Source organism: Benincasa hispida, chromosome 10 (genome assembly GCF_027475165.1).
Source record: "Benincasa hispida cultivar pf3 chromosome 10, pf3_genome.v1.1, whole genome shotgun sequence".
In the NCBI taxonomy this organism is placed as follows: Eukaryota; Viridiplantae; Streptophyta; class Magnoliopsida; order Cucurbitales; family Cucurbitaceae; genus Benincasa; species Benincasa hispida.
In genome coordinates this window covers 4,638,976-4,663,269 of record NC_143487.1, presented here as the reverse complement: position 1 = coordinate 4,663,269, position 24,294 = coordinate 4,638,976, and the positions used below count along the sequence as shown (strand labels likewise).

Sequence of the window (24,294 nt, the reverse complement as noted above, 5' to 3'; positions counted from 1 at the left end):
TTGACCTAGCCCCACAATAGTCATGGTTATTGAGACTTTTCAAATAGGAAACACATATAGTATAAAAAAAATCTACACAGCAAACTATTGAACATCTGTACAACTTCACCATGAAAGTTACTTTAACGCATCATATTTTAGCCACATCAATCAGACATCTTAAATCTTTCCAGAAAAGGAAGGTACCGTCTCGGGTATTAAAATCTTTGTTCTGGTTTTAGAAGACAAACAAACTAGTCTCTATTTCCTATAAATTAAATTCCAAGATAATCCTAAGAAATTCTAACATCCATAGATGACATAAGTAATAACCAAAAAGGAACCCAATTCATGAATGAGTTAATGAGAGGTTGGGACCTCTATTAATAGAAACATTATGCACCTGCTCAAGACAAGAAAAAGCTGCTTCTCGGAATTTCTTTGCTTTCTTGGAGCAAGAGGAAGATACCAGGTTTACAATGACATCGGGCATGGCAGGATCTGCCGTAGAAATTAATTTGTGGCAAGCAGAAGAAATAGCACCCAGTGCATACAAGATGGTATCCTTTCCCTGTCACAGCAAGAAACAAAAACAGCTAAGGTACCTAAGGAATCCCCATCATTATTAACTCAGTTTTTTTCATAATTCTATTATAATACCAGAACCCTCTTCATCCTACTCCAGCATGATGAGGTAATTTCATGCTATGTTTGTCAAAAGAAAAAATTTCCTAGAACTTAAAAGTTCCATCATTAGTTTTCTTCAACATTGGATCTATTCCTGAAAATCAAACAGCATATTTCTTTTGGGTAAGAAGTAAAATCATATAACCGTACCTCCCATATATGGCCAGAAACTTCTTTCATAAGAGATTGGAGCAGGACTTGATGATAAGATGATATGGACTCGCCCAAAACTTCACAAAGTTTGCCAATTGCTTGTGCTGACTACAAGATAGAAGCGGAGAAAAAAAAATGGAAAAGACAAATCATTCAAATAAGAAAAAACAAAAGAGAGTTACATTGAAAAGAACATTACTTACTTTCTTTTTACCGGTCCATGATGATGATGTAACTCCATTGCATATGAGAGAGACAATTTCTCCCAGATATAATTGCAGAGTAATACGTTCACCACTAGTATTTTCTTCCCACAAATCCTCAAATAACCCAGAAACATGCTTATCTTCTTCAAATCTAAACAATTAAAAAAATCATAAACTAATATTTTCAATCCCAGAGTAAATAGAACCTAAATGATTACAGGAAAGATGAAGCCATCGATTACCTTAATCAATTAAGATGGTAAATCTTTATGGTGCAGAAGCATATACCATATATTTTTCTATTAAAGTAAATATAACTGTCTTTATAATAAGAAGACATGAAACTTTTCTTTTCCGCGCCGAACCCGCCCGTCCGACCAGACGGACGGCGGCAGCGCTGCGCAATAAGAAGACATGAAACTAATAGCAAAACCAACCAACCAACAATGGAACTGGAAAGTAAATGAAGAAAAATTACCCAATCCCAAATGATAAACAGTAAGGTTTGATCTCTGATACAATACGAGCATAAACAAATAATACACAACATCACATTAGCTCTATCAACATATAAACAATCATCTATGCCATAGAAAATATGTGGGAGGCCAAAAACTTCATAGTTAGAGCATAGAAAATTAAGGTTTTCCTTTTTCATTCTGGAATATTAGACAGGATTATTGGTAAATTTGGGTTCATCCTTCAAGAGAACTTATCATTCTTGCTTGTCTATAAACTATTGAACTTGAGCAGTGGCATATAGCTCCTTTGGGCCACAGTGTTGCCAAAATGCACCGCACAAAGCTGGCACTTTGGCACCCATGTCCATACAATACATGAAATAAGAGAATACTAGCATGCTTAAGGAACACTTGCGGCTGAGTGATCACAAAAGAACATTAGTTGCCAAATTATCTCAAAAGAACGTTAGCATGCTTAAGGAGCAATAGTAGATGAATGATCTCGTAATACATAAAAATTTGATGGCCTTTGTAATATTTCATTAGGCAAACCAGTTTAAATAACTCCTTAATGGAAATTGCTATTAGTCATGATTTAGATATTAAAGTGGTGTATCCTTTCGGTCAGGCATCCTTACTGATTTGCTAAGCAATGTTATTTTATGTTAATAGGGGTATGAATTAATGAAACAATGTGAAAATCAGAAACCAAGATAGGTGTTTAGCTAGTCTACTAAAAAGAAATTTCCTTCAAACCTTGAGACAAAAATAACTGGAATAACTGCCGCAAGATATCCACTCATGACGTCTGAGGCCATGGATGAATAGCTTTTCAGTAAAAGAGCACAGGAAATTTGGTCATTCCTGTCCCCTGTATGAAGAGATGTACTATCTTCAACTAACTTCTGAACCTGAGATTGTGCTGAAAATTTCATAACAACTGCACAAGCAGCAGCAAAGGCACGTTTTGCTGCAACACTCTTCTCCTCCTTAACCACCGGGAACAACAACCTCAATAGCATGTTTGTATATGGTTTGATATCAGCACCAACCTTTTGAACCAATAAGGTCACAAAGTTGGCAACACCAACCCTATTAAGAAAACAAAAACTTAAAAAAATAATAATAACAAAAATAAATAAATAAACACACACACATATATAACAATACTGGCGGGCAACAAAAATGACAACATTCAGTTTTCTGAATTATGAACTCTTTATTCCTCGGCTATCCTCTATGATTCACAATGGCCTAGCTTTATGTACATATCTAGTTCATGATTCTCATTCCATAATCCCATCCACTAGATAAGGAATTAGCGACTTCCATGTGTTTGGAACAAGAGATGCTTGAAGGAAAAAGAATTGCACCAAGTAGAAGGAAAGGGAAAATTCGAATTGTTCTTGAATAAAAGTTGAGATAATTTGCATCATGCAGACCTGGTGTTGAGGCCTACTCCAGACCGAATCAAATGAGCAAGCCGAGGAATCAATGAATTTAGTGATTCATCGTCCACAACTCTTATGCACGTGTCTAGAGTTTCCCACATAGGAGATCCCTTTGCAATTGAAATTCTGAGATTCTCAAGCTTATCTGTTTGCAGTCCAACATTTGCTGCATGCAACTGTAAAGAACAAAAAATTGAGTAACCTGTTAGGTATCTTCTTCCTGCACTCAGTAAAACCCAACGAAAGAAAAAAGAAAACAGAACAGCAGAGGGCTCTGATGGATATGTATTGATATTAACGAACAGAAAGCGACTATTACAGTGAAAGAAACAGAAGTACGATCTGAGTAGCAAAATAACCAAGAACAGAAAAGGAAAGAAAATGGAAAACTAAACCAACACAATTCGAGAGGGCTGGCAATTCTCTCCTCCAAAAGCTACCGCAGCTTTACCCAAAATGTCCAACCCTTCCCGACTCCCCCTCCCTTCCGTTTATAGCCAAACCAGTGGTCCCTTCTCCTCAACCTCCTATCTCACGGTTATTCCCTCCTCCACCCACGATCCTGGGTGTAATTCCCCTTCTGTCCTTCCGCTTATAAGTATGTATGATTGGGGGTTTAACATTATCGCTTGCCTCGAATTGCACCTTGACCTCAAGGTGGAGTTGGGGAAACTGTTCATTCATCACATACACTAACTCCCATGTAGCTTCACTCTCTGGTAATCCCTTCCATTTCACTAGCCATTCATTTGCAGCCAACTCTCTATTCTAGCGCATCCCTAAAATCATCTCAGGTACCATCTGCAATTCAAACTCCTTAGTCAACGTTGGGGGGTGCGGTTGAACTTGGGCCGTCATTCCCAATTTCTTCTTTAATCGAGAAATGTGAAACACATTGTGTATATTTGCTTCCGAGGGTAGGTCTAACTTGTAGGCCACCTCTCCAATACGTTCCAGAACTCTATATGGACCATAGTATTTTGGAGCTAGCTTTTCACATCGTTTCCTAGCTAGGGACCTCTGTTTGTATGGTCGGAGCTTCAAGAATACATCATCCCCTACCTTATTGTAGCTCCTTCTGCCTAAATCAGCCTGCTTCTTCATTCGATTTTGTGTAATCACCAAGTGCTCTTTCAAAGCGTTCAAAGCCACATCCTTGGCCATCAAATGTTGTTCTACTAAGTCGTTCGATGTCTACTTTTCCCCATACGATAACAATGGTGGGAGTTTTCTTCCAAATATTGCTTGATACGGAGTTGTTTTAATCGATGTGTGGAATGTGGTATTATACCAAATCTCAGCCCAAGGATCCACTTACTCCATTTAGATGGCTGCTCGTTGCAAAAGCATCTCAGGTAGGTCTCGAAGCAACGGTTTACTCTTTCAGTCTGGCCATCAGTTTGAAGGTGGAACATTGTGCTTCTCTTTAACACTGTTCCCATCATTGAAAATAACTCTTTTAAAAAATAACTGAGGAAAATTTTATCTCGGTCCATCACGATCGATTTTGGAACCCCATGATGTCGTACAATCTCCTGAATAAAAGCCTTTGCTACATGTTTCGTTGAAAACGGATGTCACAGGTGAACAAAATGTGCATATTTGCTCAATCTATCTACCACCACCATAATTGAATCATACCCTTCAGATTTTGGCAATCCTTCAACAAAATCCATGGTCAAAGTCGTCCCAGATTTGTTCCAATATTGGTAGAGGTTGGAGTAGTCCTGCAAGCTTCAGTGAGTCTGTTTTATTCCGCCAAGAAGTCTCGCACTTCTCAACATACCTCTTTACATCAGACTTCATTCCCTGCCAGAATAGTTCTCCTGACATTCTTTTATAAGTTCGAAGAAATCCGGAATGCCCTCCTAAAACCGAGTCATGGAAAGTATGAAGGTGTGAGGGAATTAAAGTGAAATGTTTCAAAAGAACTAACCTCCCTTTATATAATAGCTTTCCACGATGCCATTGATACTTTGGTTCCTCTTCCGGGTCCTCTTTCAACGAGGCAATGATTTTCTGTAAATCTCCATCTTCACTTACTTCTTTCAATACTAACTCCACACTAACAGCGTCAGTGTAGTTAATACAAATAATTCTCCTGTAGGTGGTAACGGGGATAACACATCAGTTGCTTTGTTCTGAAGACCCGGTTGATACAAGATCTAAAAGTCGTATCCCATTAATTTTGTTAGCCATCTTTGAAATTGTGGTTGCAACTCCCTTTGTTCTATCAGAAACTTCAGAACCTTTTAATTTGAGATCACCGTAAATTTGTTTCCCAATAAGTAGTGTCGCCATTTCTGCACTGCTAATACCACATCTATCAGTTCTCTCTCGTAAATAGATTTTTTGTGTGCTCGAGGTGATAGCTTCTAACTGAAGTAGGAAATCGGCCTAGAGTTCTAAGTTAGAATACCCCTAATCCAAATCTTGATGCATCCGTTTCTATCGCAAAAGAAAGCGAAAAATCTGGTAGAGCTAATACTGGAATTGTCATCATAGCTTGTTTAAGTTCTTCTAACGATTGGTTGGCTTGCTCGTTCCAATTAAACGCGTTTTTCTGGAGTAATTGAGTTAATGGCACTGTAATTTGTCCATACTTCTGCACAAATCTCCTATAGTACCTGGTGAGGCCGAGAAAGCCTCTGAATTTCGTTACATTCTTTGGTCGAGGCCAATGAATCATTGCCTTCACTTTTTCTCCGTCGCACCTCTTGCGATACCCAATGGCCTAGATATTGGATACGAGTTTGGCAGAATGTACACTTCTTGTTTGCCAGCTTATGATCCCCTAGAATATTAAAGACCACAACCAAGTGCATCTCATGAGTAGTAATATCAGAACTGTAGATCAGGATGTCGTCGAAAAAAACCAATACGAATCTACGAAGAAACGGCCCAAAAATCTGATTCATCAATGATTGAAATGTCGCGGGTGCATTGGTAATCCGAAGGACATCACCAAAAACTCATAATGTCTTTCATGAGTTCGGAAAGCTGTCTTCTCTACATCCCTTTCTTCCATTTGAATTTGATGATATCCTGATCGTAAATCTAATTTCGAATATATCGCAAAACCACGAAGCTCATCTAATAATTCTTCAATGACAGAAATTGAAAACTTATCAGCAACAGTGATTTGATTCAGCTTTCTATAGTCAACCCAGAATCTCCATCACACATCTTTCTTTTTAACCAACAAAACAGGACTCGAATATGGGCTTCGACTTGGTCTAATAATACCATCTTGTAACATTTCTCCCATGAGCTTTTCAATTTCTTCCTTCTCGTGTGATGATCTGATGATCAATCTCGCATTTAGGTGGAAGTTCAATTGAAATTTCGAAGATACCCTCACTTTTGGCTAACAATGTTAGTATCATAACTGGTAACACTTCTTCTCCCGATTAGTCCCGTCACGAACCACATCTCGGTTATCCGTGATCTCCACATTCTGGAATTCAATAAAAATATCCTTGATCATCCTCCTCCCAAACCTTAGCTAAGGCCTTCAAAGAAATTTATGATCAAGTTAACGACGGGTCTCCTTTCAATGTCACGATTCGGTCTCCTTTCGTGAAACTCATTGTCAGTGATGGCCAGTGAACGCCCATGAACCCCGTGGTGAACAGCCATTGCATACCCAACACCACATCCATTCTCACTAAATCCATTGGAAGAAAATCTGCCTTGACGACCAATTCCTATAACTTGTCTATCACCGATTTACAAACTCCATTGCCTCGTATCGCTTCCCCATTACCGATTACCACCCTATACTTCACCATTCGTGTCTCTAGTAGTTTAAGTTCCTCAATCAGTCTTTGATGGATGAAGTTATGAGTCGCCCCACAATCCACCAATATGATCACCTCCTTTCTTCCAATGGTTCCCCTCAATTTCATGGTACCTTGTTTCGAAAACCCCCTCATCAACCGAAGAGAGATTTCAACATCCTCAATTACTTCCACCGATTTCAATTTAGGAACATCTTCGATTCTTCGTCTACTGCTTTTGCATCCAATTCATCCTCATTTGTGATAAACAACATTAGTTCTCGATTTTCTCTAACCTTACAAAACAATGGTCGTGCAAATATTTTTCATTGCAACGAAAACACAGTCCTTTCTCCAGCCGTTGCCTCTACTCACTATCGGACAATCGTTTCACCGACATTTCCTTCACGAAATTTCCTTCGATAGGAACCATCACCTGCCATATTGCTCCAGTCTCCATTCCTTTAGGGTTCCCCTTCACCGCCCCACTATTCATTTTAATGAGTTGGGTCTCCCGCATACTTTTATCCAAGCCCACAGTATGCCGACTGATGACTTCGGCCCGAATCGCCGATTCAAGCCCGTTCAAAAATGTATCCACGATGACACCCTCCGCCATCTCCGATAATGGTGCTGAATAAGTCACAAATTTCTTCACATAGTATGCGTAGCTACCATCTTGCTTGATCCTCAGCAACCTCGCTCCACGACTGGTAATGCTCAAACATCCGTCTCTTCAGCTCCTTCCAGGTACAGATCGCTTTCCAATTATGGGTCTATCTGAACCAATCAACTTCATCGGGAGTGAAACTAACCACCGCCACCTTCACCTTCTCAGCATCGCTCAGTTCATGAATTTCGAAATAATGCTCTTGATAACTTGTAGAAATACAAGTTATTATAGTCTTTTATTTAGAATAATGAGGATAGATAAGAAGAATATTTGTCAATTTTGTTAAGAATTCATGCTAAATATTGAACTTACACTGAAGTATCTCAAGAACACCCGCTGACCGCATATCATGAGTTATGTTGCAGCAAAGTGTCTATTTTGCAGTTGACCGCAGGAATTACCACATGTGTCGATCTTGCAAGGAACAAATGGTTGATCGCATACCTCAGGATCTCTGAGTCTGTACCAGCGGATCTTTTGGCAAGCATTCAGAATATTGACTATGATAGCAGTGCTGACATTCTCACCTACCGCGTCGGACGATGACGGCTGATCAAAGCGGGAATCCTAACAATTGTCAGTGCACGACTCTATAAATAGAGCCTTGACGCCATGAATAAGGGATGGACTTCTAGACCCAGAGACTGAGATTTTCATGAGAGAAAATTCCACCTCCATATTTCACCCTGATCCTTCATCGGAGCTTCGTCTGAGAGGGCCTTCTCCATTCACCCAACCATTATAACACCAATAGCCTCGACATTCATCTGTTGGAAGCAAAAGATTGCTGACAACTGCCCTTCACCTTATCTCTTTACCACTTTAGTTGTTGAATTGCATTTTGTTTAAGAGATTGTTCATCTGTGTATTCAACAACTCTATTTCTATTTTGATATCATCATGTCCACTTTCATCATCTTCTCTATCTTTGCTTTCACTTTATCTGATGTCATGAGTAACTAATTCTAACGAGGTAAAGGGAAAGGTTAATATCATGATCTAAGTAGAATCTGTGGAAGTTATCCTGTTTGCTTAATATATGAGTATTAAAATGCTTACCTATGAGTACTCATTGAGTCAAGTAGCTATGACGAACTACCTGAGAAGGAAAGTAGTTGTGGATCTCATTAAGCAAAGCAAGAAGTATTTCTAGAGATAGAAACAACCTTGCACTCATAGCAATCTCATTCACGCATCATAGAAATATGATAAGTGTGGCTGGCCACCGAGAGGTATGCGATAATCGGAAGTTGTAAGCCAGGACAAACTCTCACGATAAGCTTAGTGATGTGGTATTGATCTCCCCCAAACACTGCCTTTTCCATATATTTTCTTCAAATTAAGACTATTGTTTCCCTTAAGTACTCTCATAATCTATCTCAAGGACGTCTCTGTTAGTTTAGATATTTAGTTCACGTAAATTAGTTAATCGCATGAACTTGACGTAATTCTGACAATATTTGCTTCGCCTCTTAGTACAAATCCCTGTGTTCGACCATGGGTTATCTTGAGAAACTCGTAATCTTGTTTACTTGACTTGATAACAAGAAAGCTTGTGATTAGCGCATGATTACTGCAACTAGACGTACAATATTGATATCGCATCTTCAATCTAGTGTAGCTCACAATAAACACAACATTTTTAAGTGCAATAGCTTTGCTCGATAAACCCATGATTCCGGATTCTCGCCCACGAAGATCAACATCTCCAGTCTTTTATAGTTACCTTTATCCATTCCTGCAGTCCCTTGACCTGAGCTAAGTCCACCTCCTCCATTTTTCCTTTCAACTTCCTACCAGATCCTTCAGCCACACCAGATTCTTCATACTTCCGTACCGAGCTATTTTCGCAAACTTCTTCTGATAATTTCTCTACGCTTTTACAGAGTCCCAAGATCAAGTCCTACATCCCCGAGTTCTCCCTCTCATTCACCTCCATCCTTTCTTTGATTTGTTTCTGTGCCATTTGCCTTGTTCGCCCCAGGTTGTATGGCTCTGATACCAATTTGTTAGGCAGTAAAACCCAACAAAGGAACAAATAAAACAGAGCAGCAAAGCTCTGATGGATATGTATTGATATTAACGAACAGAAAGCAACTATTACAATGAAAGAAACATAAGTACGATCTGAGTATCAAAATAACCAACAAAAAAGGAAAGAAAATGGAAAACAACTAAACCAGCACAATTTGAGAGGGGCTGGAAATTCTCTCCTCCAAAAGCTACTGAGCTTTACCCAAAATGTCGACACTCTTCCTGACTCGCCCTCCCTTTCGTTTATAGCCAAACCAATGGTCCCCTCTCTTCAACCTCCTATCTCAGGGTTATTCCCTCCTTCACCCACGATCATGGGTGCAATTCCTCTTCCGTCCTTCCGCTTAGTCCTTCTGCTTATAAGTATGTATGATTGGGGGTTTAACATAACCCCTCCACCACAAATGAAAAAGGTGAATGGAAAAATTAAACGATCCTAGATTTTGTACACTGCACTTTAATCTATACCCACTCAAATATCTTAATGAACCATTACAATTTTTTTTCTTTTTTCTTTTTTACAAGAAACAATCACCCAATAAAGAAGAAGAGATTGTACATACAAAACTTGTTCTTCAATCCAAACAAATTTCAGAAAGGCTGTTTTTTTTTAAAAGGAAACAATTCATTGATATAAGAGAAAAGCGAGCAAAAGCACAAAGTACAAGAGGGTTATACAATGAGCAGAATAATAACCGAATACCAAACGGATCAGCTAGCGCACCCGGGCATCTCAACTAGGTTGACACCCCCTTAGCGCCCTCATCACATCCAAAAACAAACTAAGACTAGCTATAAATATAAGAATAGCACAAAGTATTACACTCCCCAAAATAACACAGGGGCAAAACAGAAACAAACAGTCTGAAAAATCAAAGAAAACCGCTGGCTACTAAAGAGGCTAAAAACCATCACTTGAAAGGGAGGCAAACTCTCCAATTGAGATTGAATTCTAATAAACTGTAGCTATTAAAATGCTTCTAGAGGATACACCAAGAAGAAGCAAGCCGACGGGCTGATTTGAATCGATCTTGGCAACCAAGAGCCTTATCATGAAACACCCTTTGATTTCTTTCAAACTAAAGGTCTGCCAAAAGAGCCTTGATCGCATTAATCCATAATCTACAGCTGGATTTGTGGAGATTTATACCAACTAAAAGCTGCAGCAAGTTACCCTTAAAATCATTGCTCATAACCCATGAAAAGTTGTTGAAGGACAGCAACTTCTCCCAACACCGAGCTGAATAGGAACACGCAAAGAAAAGGTGGAGGGAGTCTTCAAACGAATGTAGGCACAAAGGGCATATTAAAGGAGAAATATAGCTGGTTGCCAACTTTCTTTCCAAAACTGAAGCTACATTCAGCTGACCAAAAAGCATTATCTAGACTAAAATATTAATCCTTCACGGGCTGCAAGTCTTCCACAGGGCCGAGTAAAGAGATTTGTCCAATGGGGAGGAAGGGGAAAGGTGTATTTTAAGGGAATTGACCGTGAAGAGACCCGAGGCTGAAATTGACCACTCCCTTTTTATCAACATCCTCTGAAATTTTCCTTGTTGCAAGAACCCCAAGCAGCTCTTGAAAAGAAATGATCTCCTCATCTTTAAGCAAACGACGAAAGGTGATTGACCAAGCGGCCAATCTGCTGTCCCAATGGTCAGCAACCGAACCATTTGGAAACAAGGTGATTTTGAAGAGACTTGGAAATAAGGTACCGAAAGGGGTCACTCCTTCCCAAGGGTCTAACCAAAATACAATTCTGCTGCCATTTCCAAGTTTGAAAGTGGCCAACGACTCAACTTTTAGCTAAGACTTCGAAATACTGATCCACGGGCTTCTCAAACTTCTGCCCCCTTTACTTGCCGTGTGCCAATTAAAAGGATCCGAGCCATGAATGCTTCTGATAATTTGACCCCAAAGAGAGCCTTCCTCTTTGAAAATCTCCAGTCCCATTTAGCAAGTAGTGCTAAATTCATAGTTTTGAATCCACCAAGGCCGAGGCCTCCATCTGTCAAAGGTTTCTGCCCCGAAGCCCACTTCACCAAGTGATTTAACTTGCTGCCATTGTGTCCTTCCCAAAAGAAATTCCTTGTAATCCTTTCCAATTTTGATGCCACTCCATCCGGCAATATGAATATGGACATAAAATGCGTTCGGAGGTTAGACAAAACTGACTTGCATAATGTGACTCTACCTCCTCTTGATAGGTTGAAACGTTTCCATTTGTCCAATTTAGCTTGAAAATTGTCCAAAATTGGTTGCCAAAAAGACAGATTTTTCGGGTACCCACCTAACGGCAGCCCAAGGTATCGGATTGGAAGATGATCAGCCTTACAATTTAATGAAGCAGCAGTAGAAATCAACTCATTTTCGTCCACATTTATACCATAAAGGGCTGATTTATCCTAATTTACTTTCTGCCCTGAACACCATTCGAAAAACTCCACCGTTTGCTTTAGTTTTGCAAGCATGTTTCTGTCATATTTACAAAATAATAGCGTATCATCTACAAATTGAAGGATGGAAATTTGAATTTTATCTTTGCCAACCACAAAACCTTCGTAAAGACCGGCTTGAATAATCTTGTTCACCAAATCACTTAAAACTTCACTTATAAGAAGGAAAAGGAAAGGTGAGAGGGGATCACCTTGCCTAATACCTCTTATGGCAGCCACCCTTCCCCTTGGTTTACCATTGATGAAGACTGAAAACATTGGATTTTTAACGCAGCCCATAATCCAATCTATCCATTTCTGACCAAAATTTTTGCTTCTCAACACCTTTTCTAGGAATTCCCAATCAACACGGTCGAAGGCCTTTTCCAAGTCAAGCTTGAGAATCCACCCCTTCTTCTTTTTCACTCTATATTCCTCCACAACTTCGTTAGCAATAAGAATGGGGTCTAATATTTGTCTTCCTTCAATAAAGGCACTTTGGGAAGAAGCTATAATGCTAGGCATAACCAATTTTATTCTTTCAGCCAGCAACTTTGCAACAACCTTATATAACACAGTAGTTAAACTAATTGGCCTGAAATCACTAACCTTGACTGCTATTTTCTTCTTTTGAATAAGACAGATGAAGTTTTCTTTTATACACACGTTAAGCTTACCATTCTTATAGAAATCTTCAAAGGTGGATTGCATACTGTCCTTGATCAAGTGCCAAAATTACTCCACAGTGAATCCATCGGGTCCAGGTGCTTTGCATTTTCCAAGTTTTCTTACAACTGCCTTAATTTCTTCGGGTGAGAACTTGGCTTGTACGCTTGAATTCTTATTTGAATTGATACATGGCCAATCTAGGTTCAAAGGAATATGCCTTAAACCTGGGGATTTAAGGAAAATGTTGCTGTAAAAATTCAGGATTAATCGTTCAACCTCTTGAAAAGAAGTCGTTGGCACCCCTTGATCATCTATTAGTTCAAAAAATAAAGTTTTTTCTCTTCTTTGCAGCTAAGTATTTATGAAAAAAACTTGTGTTTTCATCTCTCAGCTTGAGCCAATTCAACTTACTTTTCTGAATTAGATTTACTTCCTCCAGTCTATAAAGAGACATTAAATCTGACTTCAAAGTGGATCTAAGTGCCAATTCACTACTAGAAAGGGTAGAGCAATCGGCAAGAGCATCCCATTTTTCAATTTCTTTTAACAGCCCCTCTTCTTTCCTTCTTTGATCTTCTTGGAATTTCGAATGCCACTCCTTTACTGCTGTCTTTACCTTTTTCAGCTTCTGATTAAGGGCAAAATCAGCCCAACCTTGAACATTACTGCTTGACCAAACTGTTTCAATAAGTTTGACACACTCCTTATTGAGCAGCCAACTGTTACAAAATCTAAAAGGGGGAAGGACCCTAGCTAAAAGACCCTGCTTCTAGCAAAATTGGAAAGTGATCTGAGAAGGATCTGACTTGCCTACTAGCTCTAGAATTTTCAAACAGCTCATCCCAAGTTTTAGAGATGAAAAAGCGGTCTAATAGAGATCTTGAAGCTGAAACACCTTCCCTAGACCAAGTAAAATTGCCATTTCCCAACCGGACCTCCAAAAGATTGGCTTGGTCTATGAAGTTGTTAAATTTCCTCATTCCTTTAGTACTTCTACCCATAGGAAATCTTTCATGCGCCCATCTTGTAATAAAGTCTCCCCCGATACACCAAGCTTCTACACAATAATATGAAAGAGATAGAAGTTCTGGCCAAACAAATTTTCTTTCTTTGTAATCATTTGATCCATAAACATTAGTGATCCAACAAGTCTTATTACAAGCAATGATGCATTTTACTGATAACGAATACCCTCCTTTCAAAGTTTCAACCACAGAGATCAAACTCTTATCCCATAATGTCAGTAATCCGCCTGAATTTCCATATGATTCCACAAATTCCCATCCTATTTCTTTGGAACTCCAAAGGGTTTTGATGAAGCTCATTTCAAAGCTATCTTTATTTGATTCTTGAATTAGAACTACTACTGGATTATGTTTCTTTAGAAAACGCTTGAGAGCTATCCTTTTATTAACATCTTTTAGGCCTCTAGTATTCCAAGTCACGTTTTTCATAATTCAGGGCCAAAAATTTGGTTGCAGCCTCAATGACCAACCGTTAATCCAGAATGAGACGACAATCCGTGACTATAGATTTTAGATGAGCTGGAAGGTCACACGGAATGGCTGTAGAGATGGAGCTGACAACCATAGCTTCTGAAGAGTTGTCCTCTGTCTGAAACAGGGGATTTAAATCAGGTTCAATTGGGGCTTCTTTTCTTGTCTCTTCTGAAAATCCTTCAGATCTAACCCAATCCCCTTCTTTACTACTCACACTGAAGGGAGAATTAAGGAAGACATCCCCTTTATCTTTTGAAAAATCACCTAGGTTGGAGCTTGGAGAACCTCTCAGAAAAGTATACTTTGAATTAGGTAGAGAAAAAACAGAGTGTTCAAAAAGAGGAGGGAGAGGAGGGAGGGGGGAGCTGACCTGAAACTTTGAGGCTGATCTTGAATTGAAGTGCAATGAGCTTCTAATAAATTCGGGTTTTGAACAGCCACTGATTTGGCTTTAAGACTTGATATCTTGATTGAATCCTTCACAAGATTTCTTCTGATGAAATGCTTTGGGAAGGATTTAAAGAGGCAGGGGGGATGCTTTGCTTTGTGTTGTCGTTTAGCCCCTGATTTGCTAAGCCTTGGCACTGATTTACAGCAGGGAGGGAGATGTTGCGCGGAGGAGACTGAATTTTTTAAGGAGAACTCAGGAACCGGCAGAGGCAGGGGAGCCAGATTTTTAGTGGAAATAGAGGAAGGAGGCTTAATCGGGTTGGAGCAGAGGAGAAGTGTAACGGACTTGGATGACGAATGGACTTCTTTGGTGATTGGGAAAAGTAAAGCTGCATGCCGTAAATTAAATTTTGACATAGGTACTTCCGCATCACAAAGTCCCAAGGACTTATCACCTTCTTGAGTAAGCAGCTGTTCAACTTCAAAAGGCAAGAAGCCGGCTACACAATCATCTTCTCCCTTCTCTCTCTTCTTAAATACTCGAGGCGCCTTTTCAGCTTTGTCATTAAAGGGTTGTGACTGTTCGACTTCTTTCACAAGAGACCCTTTACTAGCAGGAAGCTGTTCGACTTCTTCGGCTAAAATGGAGGAAAGGGTGGTTGGAGTTCCCGTGAAGTGAATGAGGAGAATGTGGCTTTTCAACTTCCTCCGCAAAACTTGCATCTCTTTGCAGGGAACTCTTTTTTGAGATTAGATTCGGGTTTCTTGAGAAATTAGGCTTGGAATGTGAGGAGACAAGGAAGGTCCAATCCGAAATATCTAAATTGAAATTGACTCCTTCATCTTTAATAACTTCATTTAACCGAATAAGGTCAATTGGATTAGAAAAATCCTTAAAGAATAAATTCCCCACAGACTTGGATGGAGCTTCTAAACAATCAATATCTCCAAAGTTTAAATAAAAATTACCACGATTTGCATCTTTAATTTCGATTGTAGCCGGCATGAACCCACAGAGGTTTCTTCTAACTTGAATTTTGGCTTCTAAACAATTTGTTAGGTTGAGAGTTTCTGAACCAATTGATTCCGAACCTCCAAAATAAGCACCTATGGCTTCAAACGTATTTCTTCCCCAATAATCCAGTGGAAGGTTCTTGATTGATAACCATCCTCCAAAACCTTTCATTACTGAGGTTCTTCCATGCCTTGTCAGATTCCATTTTTCGAACAACAAGTGAAACGGACCAAACATTTGCCATTTTCCCGGGTTTGAAATTAGAGCATTCAAATCACCATTACTGACTTTAATTAAAGCTTTATCTGCAAACAGGGGATTTATAGTAACACTGGAGTTGAAGGTCTCACCCAACACTTTTGAAATTTCCTTCTAATCATTATAGACCAGGAGCCTTGAGATGAGCCATAAGCTATTAAAATCTTCTTTGAGAACTTCATGATTCTTTTGAATCCAAAATGAGCTCTTAGTCTATTTTACTAAACTCTGAATAGAGGACTTTTGATGTGCAACTGTGTTAAGCTTTAGGGGTTTTGAAACCGGCTGAGGGAGCTCTTTTCTTCCTTTCACCACTTCTAAATATCTTTTCTCTTGATGATCTTGCTGAACAGATGGATCTTTGAAGATGTGAATGCTAGCTTCAATCATGTCCTTGAACTCTTGCCAACCAGATTTTTCATCACCATATGGAACGTGATATTCTTTCTTCCCCCTGAGGCTGGCCACACTGCACATTCTACAAACCACTTATCATTAGCTCGGAATTTGGCTAAATGGATGAAACTCTCGTCTAATCTTTCCTTTAGCAAAAAGAATTCAAAAGTTGGACCAAACAATAGTCTTCTAAAGCTTTCTTTGAGCCAAATGGCTGAGGTTAAAGAAAGGAACATGGACTGGCCTCTTTTCAAATCTTCCACGAGGAACCCGGAACCCTCTTGCCACATACAAAAAAAGTGATCCAAAATACAACAACTTTTGATCTCCATGGCCGAAAAACACACAGACACAACGCACAGTGAGCCGCGGGAAGGGGAACCACTTGAGAGTGAAGGAAAAGAGGGAAACAGAAGGGAAAGGGACGCGGTTAAGGTGAGGGTCCATAGAGAAAACCGGCGAGGTGGTTAGCGGAGGGGGAGGGAGGCTGAGTTGGGACGGGGAGGGAGAGGGAGGAGAGAGAGACATTGTTAGGTGTTTCGCATCTGGGTACGTAATGCTATTGCTATTTTAATCATGGGACGTCTAATTTCAGAAAGGCTGTTTAATGATAGAAACCAAATGAAAAAGGATCATACGAAAATTTCCATCGAGCTTTGTGGAAACCATATTACCAATGGAACAAGCTGCCATGCAAGACATTAGAAAAGTTGAAGGATAACATAGCGGTGAACTTTGTAAAACTGAAGCAAGCAAAATGAGTCTCCAGCCTTCAGGAAACTACTTGTTTCTCCAGTGATATAATCTTAGTTGACAGAAACTTTGTTAACCTGAGATAAAATCCAGCAAAAATTGATACGAAACATACAATTTTTTTTATTAATGTTACATTAATAATTAGTTGGTTTGGTTTGTTACGAGAAGTGATGATAAATAGAGTAATTTGGTGTAAAGAGAGGCAGGCAAATGTGTCTGTTTGGCTTCTGCTTTGCTCAAGAGTCAAAAGGGAGACAATTTCTTCAAATCAGTTGGGATTTCTTTTAAGTGCTGCTGGTTCTTATAGAAAATGTATTATCCATTGAATAATCACTATCCCCACGTGCGGGATAGTCGTTAGTGGAGAGTGGAGTTTGTTAGCATTGCGGGGACCATGGTGAAGGAGAGATTTCTGAAGGGTTTTTGTGAGTAGAGTGCAGGGTATGTGTGAATTGTGATCAGGCTTAGGCTTGGAGGAGAGGATTTCCAGCCCTCTAGAAAGTGCTGAAGTGTTCTTACTGTATTTTTCCCTTGAATATACATATATAAATCATCAGAGCTCTTGCTCTGTTTCTTGGGATAGCTTGTTGGGAATATTTCTATTTGCAGGTGGAAGATTCCTAACCGGTAATTGATTGATCTCTTGCAGTATAAATGACTTCTTAAATTCTACCCGAAGAATGCGTTCTAGTAACTTTCAGCTCTATTGAATCAATTTTCATGAATGCTAAGCACCTTTTTCAAAAGAACTAGAAATGGGTATACTGACACCGTGGAGTATCTGAACTTTATCCTAAATTCCTAATCTCCTCTGCTCTGCTGTTTTGCAAGCAAGGGAAAACTCCCATATAATAATTAGAAAAATTAGATAGAGAGGGGAAAAAATGAAAAAAGAAGAGTTTCCAACATTATACAAGTAAAATGCAGAAATTTTGAATATTAAAAAAGGGGAACAACATAAAAAGTTAAAACAAATAAAAGCAACATTATCCCCCAGATCTGTTGCCTTTCAGATAACCTCCTACTCCTAGTCTACTAACGTAAACCATATTACCCAAGCATTTCAAAGGGAAAGCCCCAGTTCTATGATCCAACATACACCAGGTATTTCAACTTCCTAACCTTAACTTCCGAATTAATGCCTAAGTCATACATCTAGAGTAATAGAGTTTACAATACAATTCATGCCAAACAAATTAACCGAATGGTCCAAACCAACCTCAATATAGTTGAGTCCCTGATCTTCAAGGCTAGATAAGCTTTCGAGCATGCAACAGACCAAATCAGATAATTGTGGACGAATAGCAGGTCCTGCACCCTGCAAATAAGGAAAATAAGGGAACAGGATCATCAGAAAAGAAGTCCAGCCTTTTAAATGTTCAAGAATTAAAGAAGAAAAAGAAAAAGAAGAAAAGGATAGTCTATGTCTTCATTGTAAAGAAGGGAGAATATATGTCACCTTCCTATTGTATTTATCTCTATTTCTTTTTCCACTCCACTTGGATTTGTATGCTTCAAATGTTTTGTTTCTTTTTATTAAATCAATTAAATGATCATGGTTTGTTCAGAAAAGGAAAAAAAAAAAATCAAATATTAAAGTTTTACTAATTAATTCAACCATTTTCCTTGATAGTGTCTGTAACGTTCCATCGATAACCAAATATCTATCAATATGTCCATAAATCCTAATCACTGAAATTGACATCAAGATCAACTTTTTCTTCTTAGACTTAAAAAGCTAAACTTAGGATACTGCTGGAAAAGAAATATAAAACACCGAAAGAGGAATTCTAGACAAAACTAACCTTTGCAAGCTTCATCACTACACCAATAGATGCTTTGCGAACACTATCAACTTTGCTCATCATTCCTTCTGAAAGCAGAAAAGGCAGAACAGTGTTCATTGCCTTACTGGCATCTGCCAGTTCCGTTAAGGAGACATCACAGAGTCTTATTGTTAATGAAGTAACAGCACGACAAAACTTATCTCCAGAGTTTCGAACAGTCTCCTTAATGTCATCCATGGCTCGAAATGCTACTGACCATAACTTTTCCAGATGCTTCTCTACCTACATGAAAAAGATTTATATAATGTATGCCACTTTATAATAAAAGAGAAAAAAAAGAATGCCACATCTGCATGCCTTAAAAAGATTAATAATGAGAAAGCAGCCATCCATAGATCATATGACCAATCGACGTTTTTTAGATTGATGTTGACGTATTTGCTAGATCTTCAATGAGGGATTTTGATATTTATTTTATATCCAAATTCTGAACCAAATTGTAAGCTCATAAACTTAAAGAAAAAAGAATGCCCAAATCTAGGAAAATAATTAAGATGTTGAAAAAGACCACATATGTAGCTGTAATATATAAAGAATTTGAATTCTTGTATCTCATTCTATTTGTTAATATATGATGTATAAGCAATTGTCAAATCATGCTGGAGAAGAAATATTATTCACAAGGTAAAGCCTTCTTTGTTCAGTTTGAGCTTTCTTTGTCCAGTTTGAGCCTTCTTTGTTCAGTTTGAGCGACCTGCAGAGATTACTCATGGAACTTGAAGACTTTTAGATCTCGGAGCTAAGATCCAAATTTCATCCTCTCAGCTTTACATTTAAACAAGTATGTGCACATGAACGAACTTATGTTGTCAACTAAAAGAATGCTTACAACATACACAACCAATATGATAGTTACCTGACTAAACTTTCGTCCTTGTATAATGTCAGCAAGGGCAAGACAAGACGCTTCTCGTGACCGCCAAAGCCTAGATCCACTTTGTGTTATTAAATCAGTTATTATAAGATCTAAATTTTCATCGATAGTTTTCTTCGAGTCATCCACTAGTGATTTCCAAATATGTGCCATTGCATCCTAGAAAATCACAAGAACGAAGATTATTTTATGCCAAACTCGTGAGGATGGGAACTTAATGAAAAAGTAGTGCACTCGTAGGACTAAGGAAATAACATATGCCAGAAACATATTAACTTTCCTCTCACCATAATGAAGTGATTTAGAAGAGGCGGCTTAAATTCAATGCCTTACCAAATATATGAATTTAGTCTGGACAAAAGCAAATAGAAAACCAAATTCCATGTTACAGTCATTATTTTTCCTATAACTATTTGAGCAATTCAGTCCTTTTCTGAAACATGATTATATAGTGAATGCATAAATAGAATCAAATTCCTTTATCATGATTTCTGCATTCTCCATAAACCGCACAAAATTCAAGCAATAAAATACTCAAAATCAAGTAACAAAATGCGCAACTACAACCACAAGAAATACATAAACTTCATTACAAAATAAAGTAGTAAAAAAAATCCCTACAATTCATCCACAACATGCCCAAATCCAGTTACACTAAGTATAGGTGTGTGTTAGTTTCAGATTTTATAAAAAGTTGGAGAGATAAGAATGTAAATCCAAAACTACTACCCTAAAGTCCTTTCACAGATAATATATATTTCTCTCCTTTAAAAAAAATGCTAATTTTATGGTCAAATTACGTTGATCAATATCGAAGTACAACAATATTAGAACGTAAAATTCATTTAAAAATTTAACAACAGAGGTATTTTTTATCATTAATATTTAAAAGTATATTTACACATCAAAGAATACTGTTGCACGCTTATACTATCGGTTAATTAATAAACATAATTATTGGTAATTAAACTAATAGACTATTTTAAACATCAAATAAGATTGAAAGAATTTAAAAGCAACTAGAAATTTCTTCTTATGTTATTAATTTTTCAAGTTTTTTCGATCACATCAAGAAATTACACTCAGTTAATAAGAACCAGTTTGCTATATAACAACCGTTGGGATGTAAATTAACGTAAAGGTACCCTGGAGTAGTTACTATCTTAGAACTTCATGTCATTAAACCCCCTAACCAAACGAAATCTCATATAATAAATCATAAGATTGAATAAAAGCACTATACAATTAATTGTTAACTCCTGAACAAGATTTATTGTTGGTTTCATCGAGGGCATGTGAGGTTGCATATGAAGTACCTGCACATTTTTGTCAGGATCATATTGGTATCGAACAAGCCTTGGAATCAATGAATGTAAATAAGGCTTCAATGCATCCTCAGCTTGCTTTGCTATCTTAGAGAACCCAAAGGCAGCACCTCTCTTGGAGTTTAAGGATGCTTGGTGGTTCGCTAGGTCCATAAACTTATAAATTAAGTCTGGTTGCCCCATCTCATTTGCCAAACTGCAAAGTTCTTTATATGTGCTTATTTTTCCTCCACTAGGATTTTCACCTATTGATTCTTGAAAAACTTCAGAGTCTTCAACTAGCTGATTAATAAATATGTGAGCCTCTGATTCACACCACCAAAAATAGAAAAAGGAGCACATTGGGAAAGGGAAAAGGAAAGGGACAAAAAAATATAAATATCAAAACATTGACTTACTTTAATTGCTCTTTTTTTCTTTCCTGAACCAGTCAGAGTGCCAACAAGAGCATTTACCAAGTTTGTCTTCATTGATGAATCACCCAATTCATACACAATGCTCATTCCCTGTGATGCCAACTCCTGTACAAGTTCATTCTGCTCGCCCAAAAGATTTAAGAAGGCTTCCTGCATTCAGATAAACACGTATATCTCTTGAATGGGGAGTGGAATGATATGATAAACTCATAAGATTGAATTTTTTTTCAATGTCAATTTTTTCTCTGAAAGGATACATAACTTTTGATTGGTATAATGAAAAGAGTATAACGCACAAAATACAAGAAAAATCAAAGATGAAACAGAAAACATAAACAATATAATCTCAAGATTACCGTGAACTAGTACAATGAAATAAAATTTTAAAAAAAGTTTGATGAAGTTTGCATCTCAAGATATATGTTTGAATTGGGGTGCTTTTACAAGTTGTAACTATGAAACTGAAAAAAGATATTTGAATTTGGTGATTTTGTTGACTTTTCAAAGGAAGATGATGAAGTTCGCAGTCGCCAGTGAGAGGCAGCCGACCATCATCTGCCTCTCATCATCGATGACCATTGAAGAGGAAGGAGAAGATGGGTAAGAGGATGAAGAAGAAGAAAGAAGAGTGGGAAAGAGAAATAAAAAAATAAAAGTAAAAAGTTTCTTTTCAAAAATGAAAAAAATATATTTTTATTTTAAAAAAATAAAAATATTACCATGTCAACTTTAGTTACATAATCTGCAGAGTGGGAGAATCGAACCTCGGTTTTTGTTACATAATAAACAGAAAATTAGAGTGAGGAACAAAAATGATACTAAATTCAAACCTTATGAATAAATCCCCGAGTTTGAAATTCATGGGCCCAAAGACAACATAATCCAAACCTCAAGGACGAAAGTGTAATTTTTTCTTTTAATGAATATTTCCCAGCTCTGTTTCACTAGTTTGAATCTTTGAGGTGGGGAGATGAATATTATTTCCTTAAATCTGCTTATTAGACACAGACCTGAATTTGTGGAAGGATTTGCTGGATGGCTGGATGATTACCACAATACATTGCAAGTGATACAAGCCAGACTGCTCCAGCACAGCGCTCTTCTTTCCTTGTACTGTATAAAAGATCATCGAACAGTTTTTTGGCAATGGAATCTCTAACCTCAGCATGAAAATTTTCCGTGGTTTCATTTGTTCCAGCTACGTTGCACTTATATTTTAGTAAATATGAGTTCACATCTCCCCCAAGAAAGTTTGATGCAGAAGAAAGAGAAGCATAATTGGTTTTGAGAATCACGTCACCAGTCACAGGAACACCGCCCCATAGGAAGGACAGAGCCTCCCCAGCAGCAAAAAGAATGTCTTCAACCTGAAATTTTTGGCAGTGCAGGAAGTCATATAATAATAAGATCTTATCATATCCAAAATAGGATGTTACATCGAAGAACTTGCCATAAGTTTTCCTCAACTAACAAGGAAACAAAATTTTATCACACAATTATTAGCACGTGAGAGAAACCAAAAGAATCTAGACTAAATGAGGATTTTATTCCCCCAGAATTTTAGTTTTTTTTTCCCCCTAAAGAAAACAAGACTTTTATTAATGAAGAAAATATTACCAGAGGAGAAATCACAGACTTCATAAGAGTAGACAGAAGAGAAAGAAAGAGCAAAACAGAAATAACAAAAAATAAAGCAAAACAATACAAACATGAACAAAATTTGTCCTAAAAGTTTTAGTTTGAACTTCAATCTCATATTTCTTACCTAGAAGTTCAATGTGATGATTATATGATCATATATATTGATATCATTAGATTAATAACACAATCTGGTGGAATGCTAAGCCACAGAGGGAGCTATTTTATTAATTTAAAATAAAATATACACAAGGAAGCTCCTACCTTTCTAAAAAGGTTAGGATAAAGAAAAAGAGGATTAAGTTACACTAGTTACCCATACGCTAAAAATAAAAATAAGCTTAGGTAAAAACTAATTATTAACTAGTCTAATAATTACAGAAAGCAAAAGTAAAAGAATTATAGGTTAATGCATAAGCCTGCATCACAATCTCTGTTTGTTAAGTGAACACAAAAGGTTATACAGATAGATTAAATTCACCTTGCACCGGCACAGATGGAAAATTAAATCCAGGGCAACATTTAGACATGTTGATGATGTTTCCTTAAAACATATATGTCCAATGGATAAAAGAATCTTCTGAATTGCATTAATATCATCACCCAACAATAGCTTGCTCAACTTGTCACGCAAAATCATCAAAACATCAACTGCATTCAGTTTACTCAAATAATTTAGTCCATAGAAAAAACCACAAGCAACAAAACCCTAGAACTGCCAACTTGGATAACAATGATTACCTGACTCAGAATTACTATTAAGTGGTGGCAATGGTATACGCAACCCTATATGACCGATGGCTTGCATTGCCACCGAGGATATTGCCGCAGTCTCAGATTTAACAATGCTAACCAAGCACTTAAGGATATCCTCGAGCAATGTCTGAGTGACCTGTGAAAATCTTAAAGTTAATGACTGCAGCTCTAGACAATAGAATGACTTCAGATTTAACATAAATTTAAGTAGAAGCCATTGTTATTAGTCTCTCTTGTTCAGAAGATATATGGGCCTAACATATGATATAATAGACGGTACAATAATAACTATAAATATGACAAAATGATGAAATTCATTGATGAGTATCTTGAACAGCCTTCTACTTCAACATTTAAATACAGTCCAGCATAAAATAATATTAGATCGAAAGAGTAATGGGTGTGTGGATAACTACACTAGCTATTCTCCTACGTCACTCACAAAAGAATCTTTTAATTTAAAAAGATGAATATGTAAAACCCCCTATCGTATTTACTTACAAAAGGAGGGGCAGAAAGGGAAACTCACACATGGATGCGGTTAAGGGGATAGTGGGAGGTGAATACACGGTTTCAACAAACAAAATAGAGGAGGAG

General features: G+C 37.7%; 1 protein-coding gene across 1 annotated transcript in view; it reads right to left on the bottom strand.

Moving 5' to 3' along the window:
* LOC120089274 (ARM repeat superfamily protein) overlaps positions 1 to 24,294 on the bottom strand; it is a 57,409-nt gene that overhangs the window by 5,420 nt on the left and 27,695 nt on the right. Inside the window, exons 18-30 of the mRNA XM_039046693.2 lie at positions 23,683 to 23,833; positions 23,423 to 23,592; positions 22,314 to 22,670; positions 21,286 to 21,453; positions 20,879 to 21,169; positions 19,545 to 19,721; positions 18,647 to 18,910; positions 18,061 to 18,159; positions 2,929 to 3,113; positions 2,243 to 2,578; positions 1,023 to 1,176; positions 817 to 927; positions 383 to 550 (exon numbers count right to left, since the gene is read on the bottom strand). Of these exons, the coding sequence (XP_038902621.1) occupies positions 383 to 550; positions 817 to 927; positions 1,023 to 1,176; positions 2,243 to 2,578; positions 2,929 to 3,113; positions 18,061 to 18,159; positions 18,647 to 18,910; positions 19,545 to 19,721; positions 20,879 to 21,169; positions 21,286 to 21,453; positions 22,314 to 22,670; positions 23,423 to 23,592; positions 23,683 to 23,833 (2,631 nt within the window). The remainder of the gene's footprint in view (positions 1 to 382; positions 551 to 816; positions 928 to 1,022; positions 1,177 to 2,242; positions 2,579 to 2,928; positions 3,114 to 18,060; positions 18,160 to 18,646; positions 18,911 to 19,544; positions 19,722 to 20,878; positions 21,170 to 21,285; positions 21,454 to 22,313; positions 22,671 to 23,422; positions 23,593 to 23,682; positions 23,834 to 24,294) is intronic.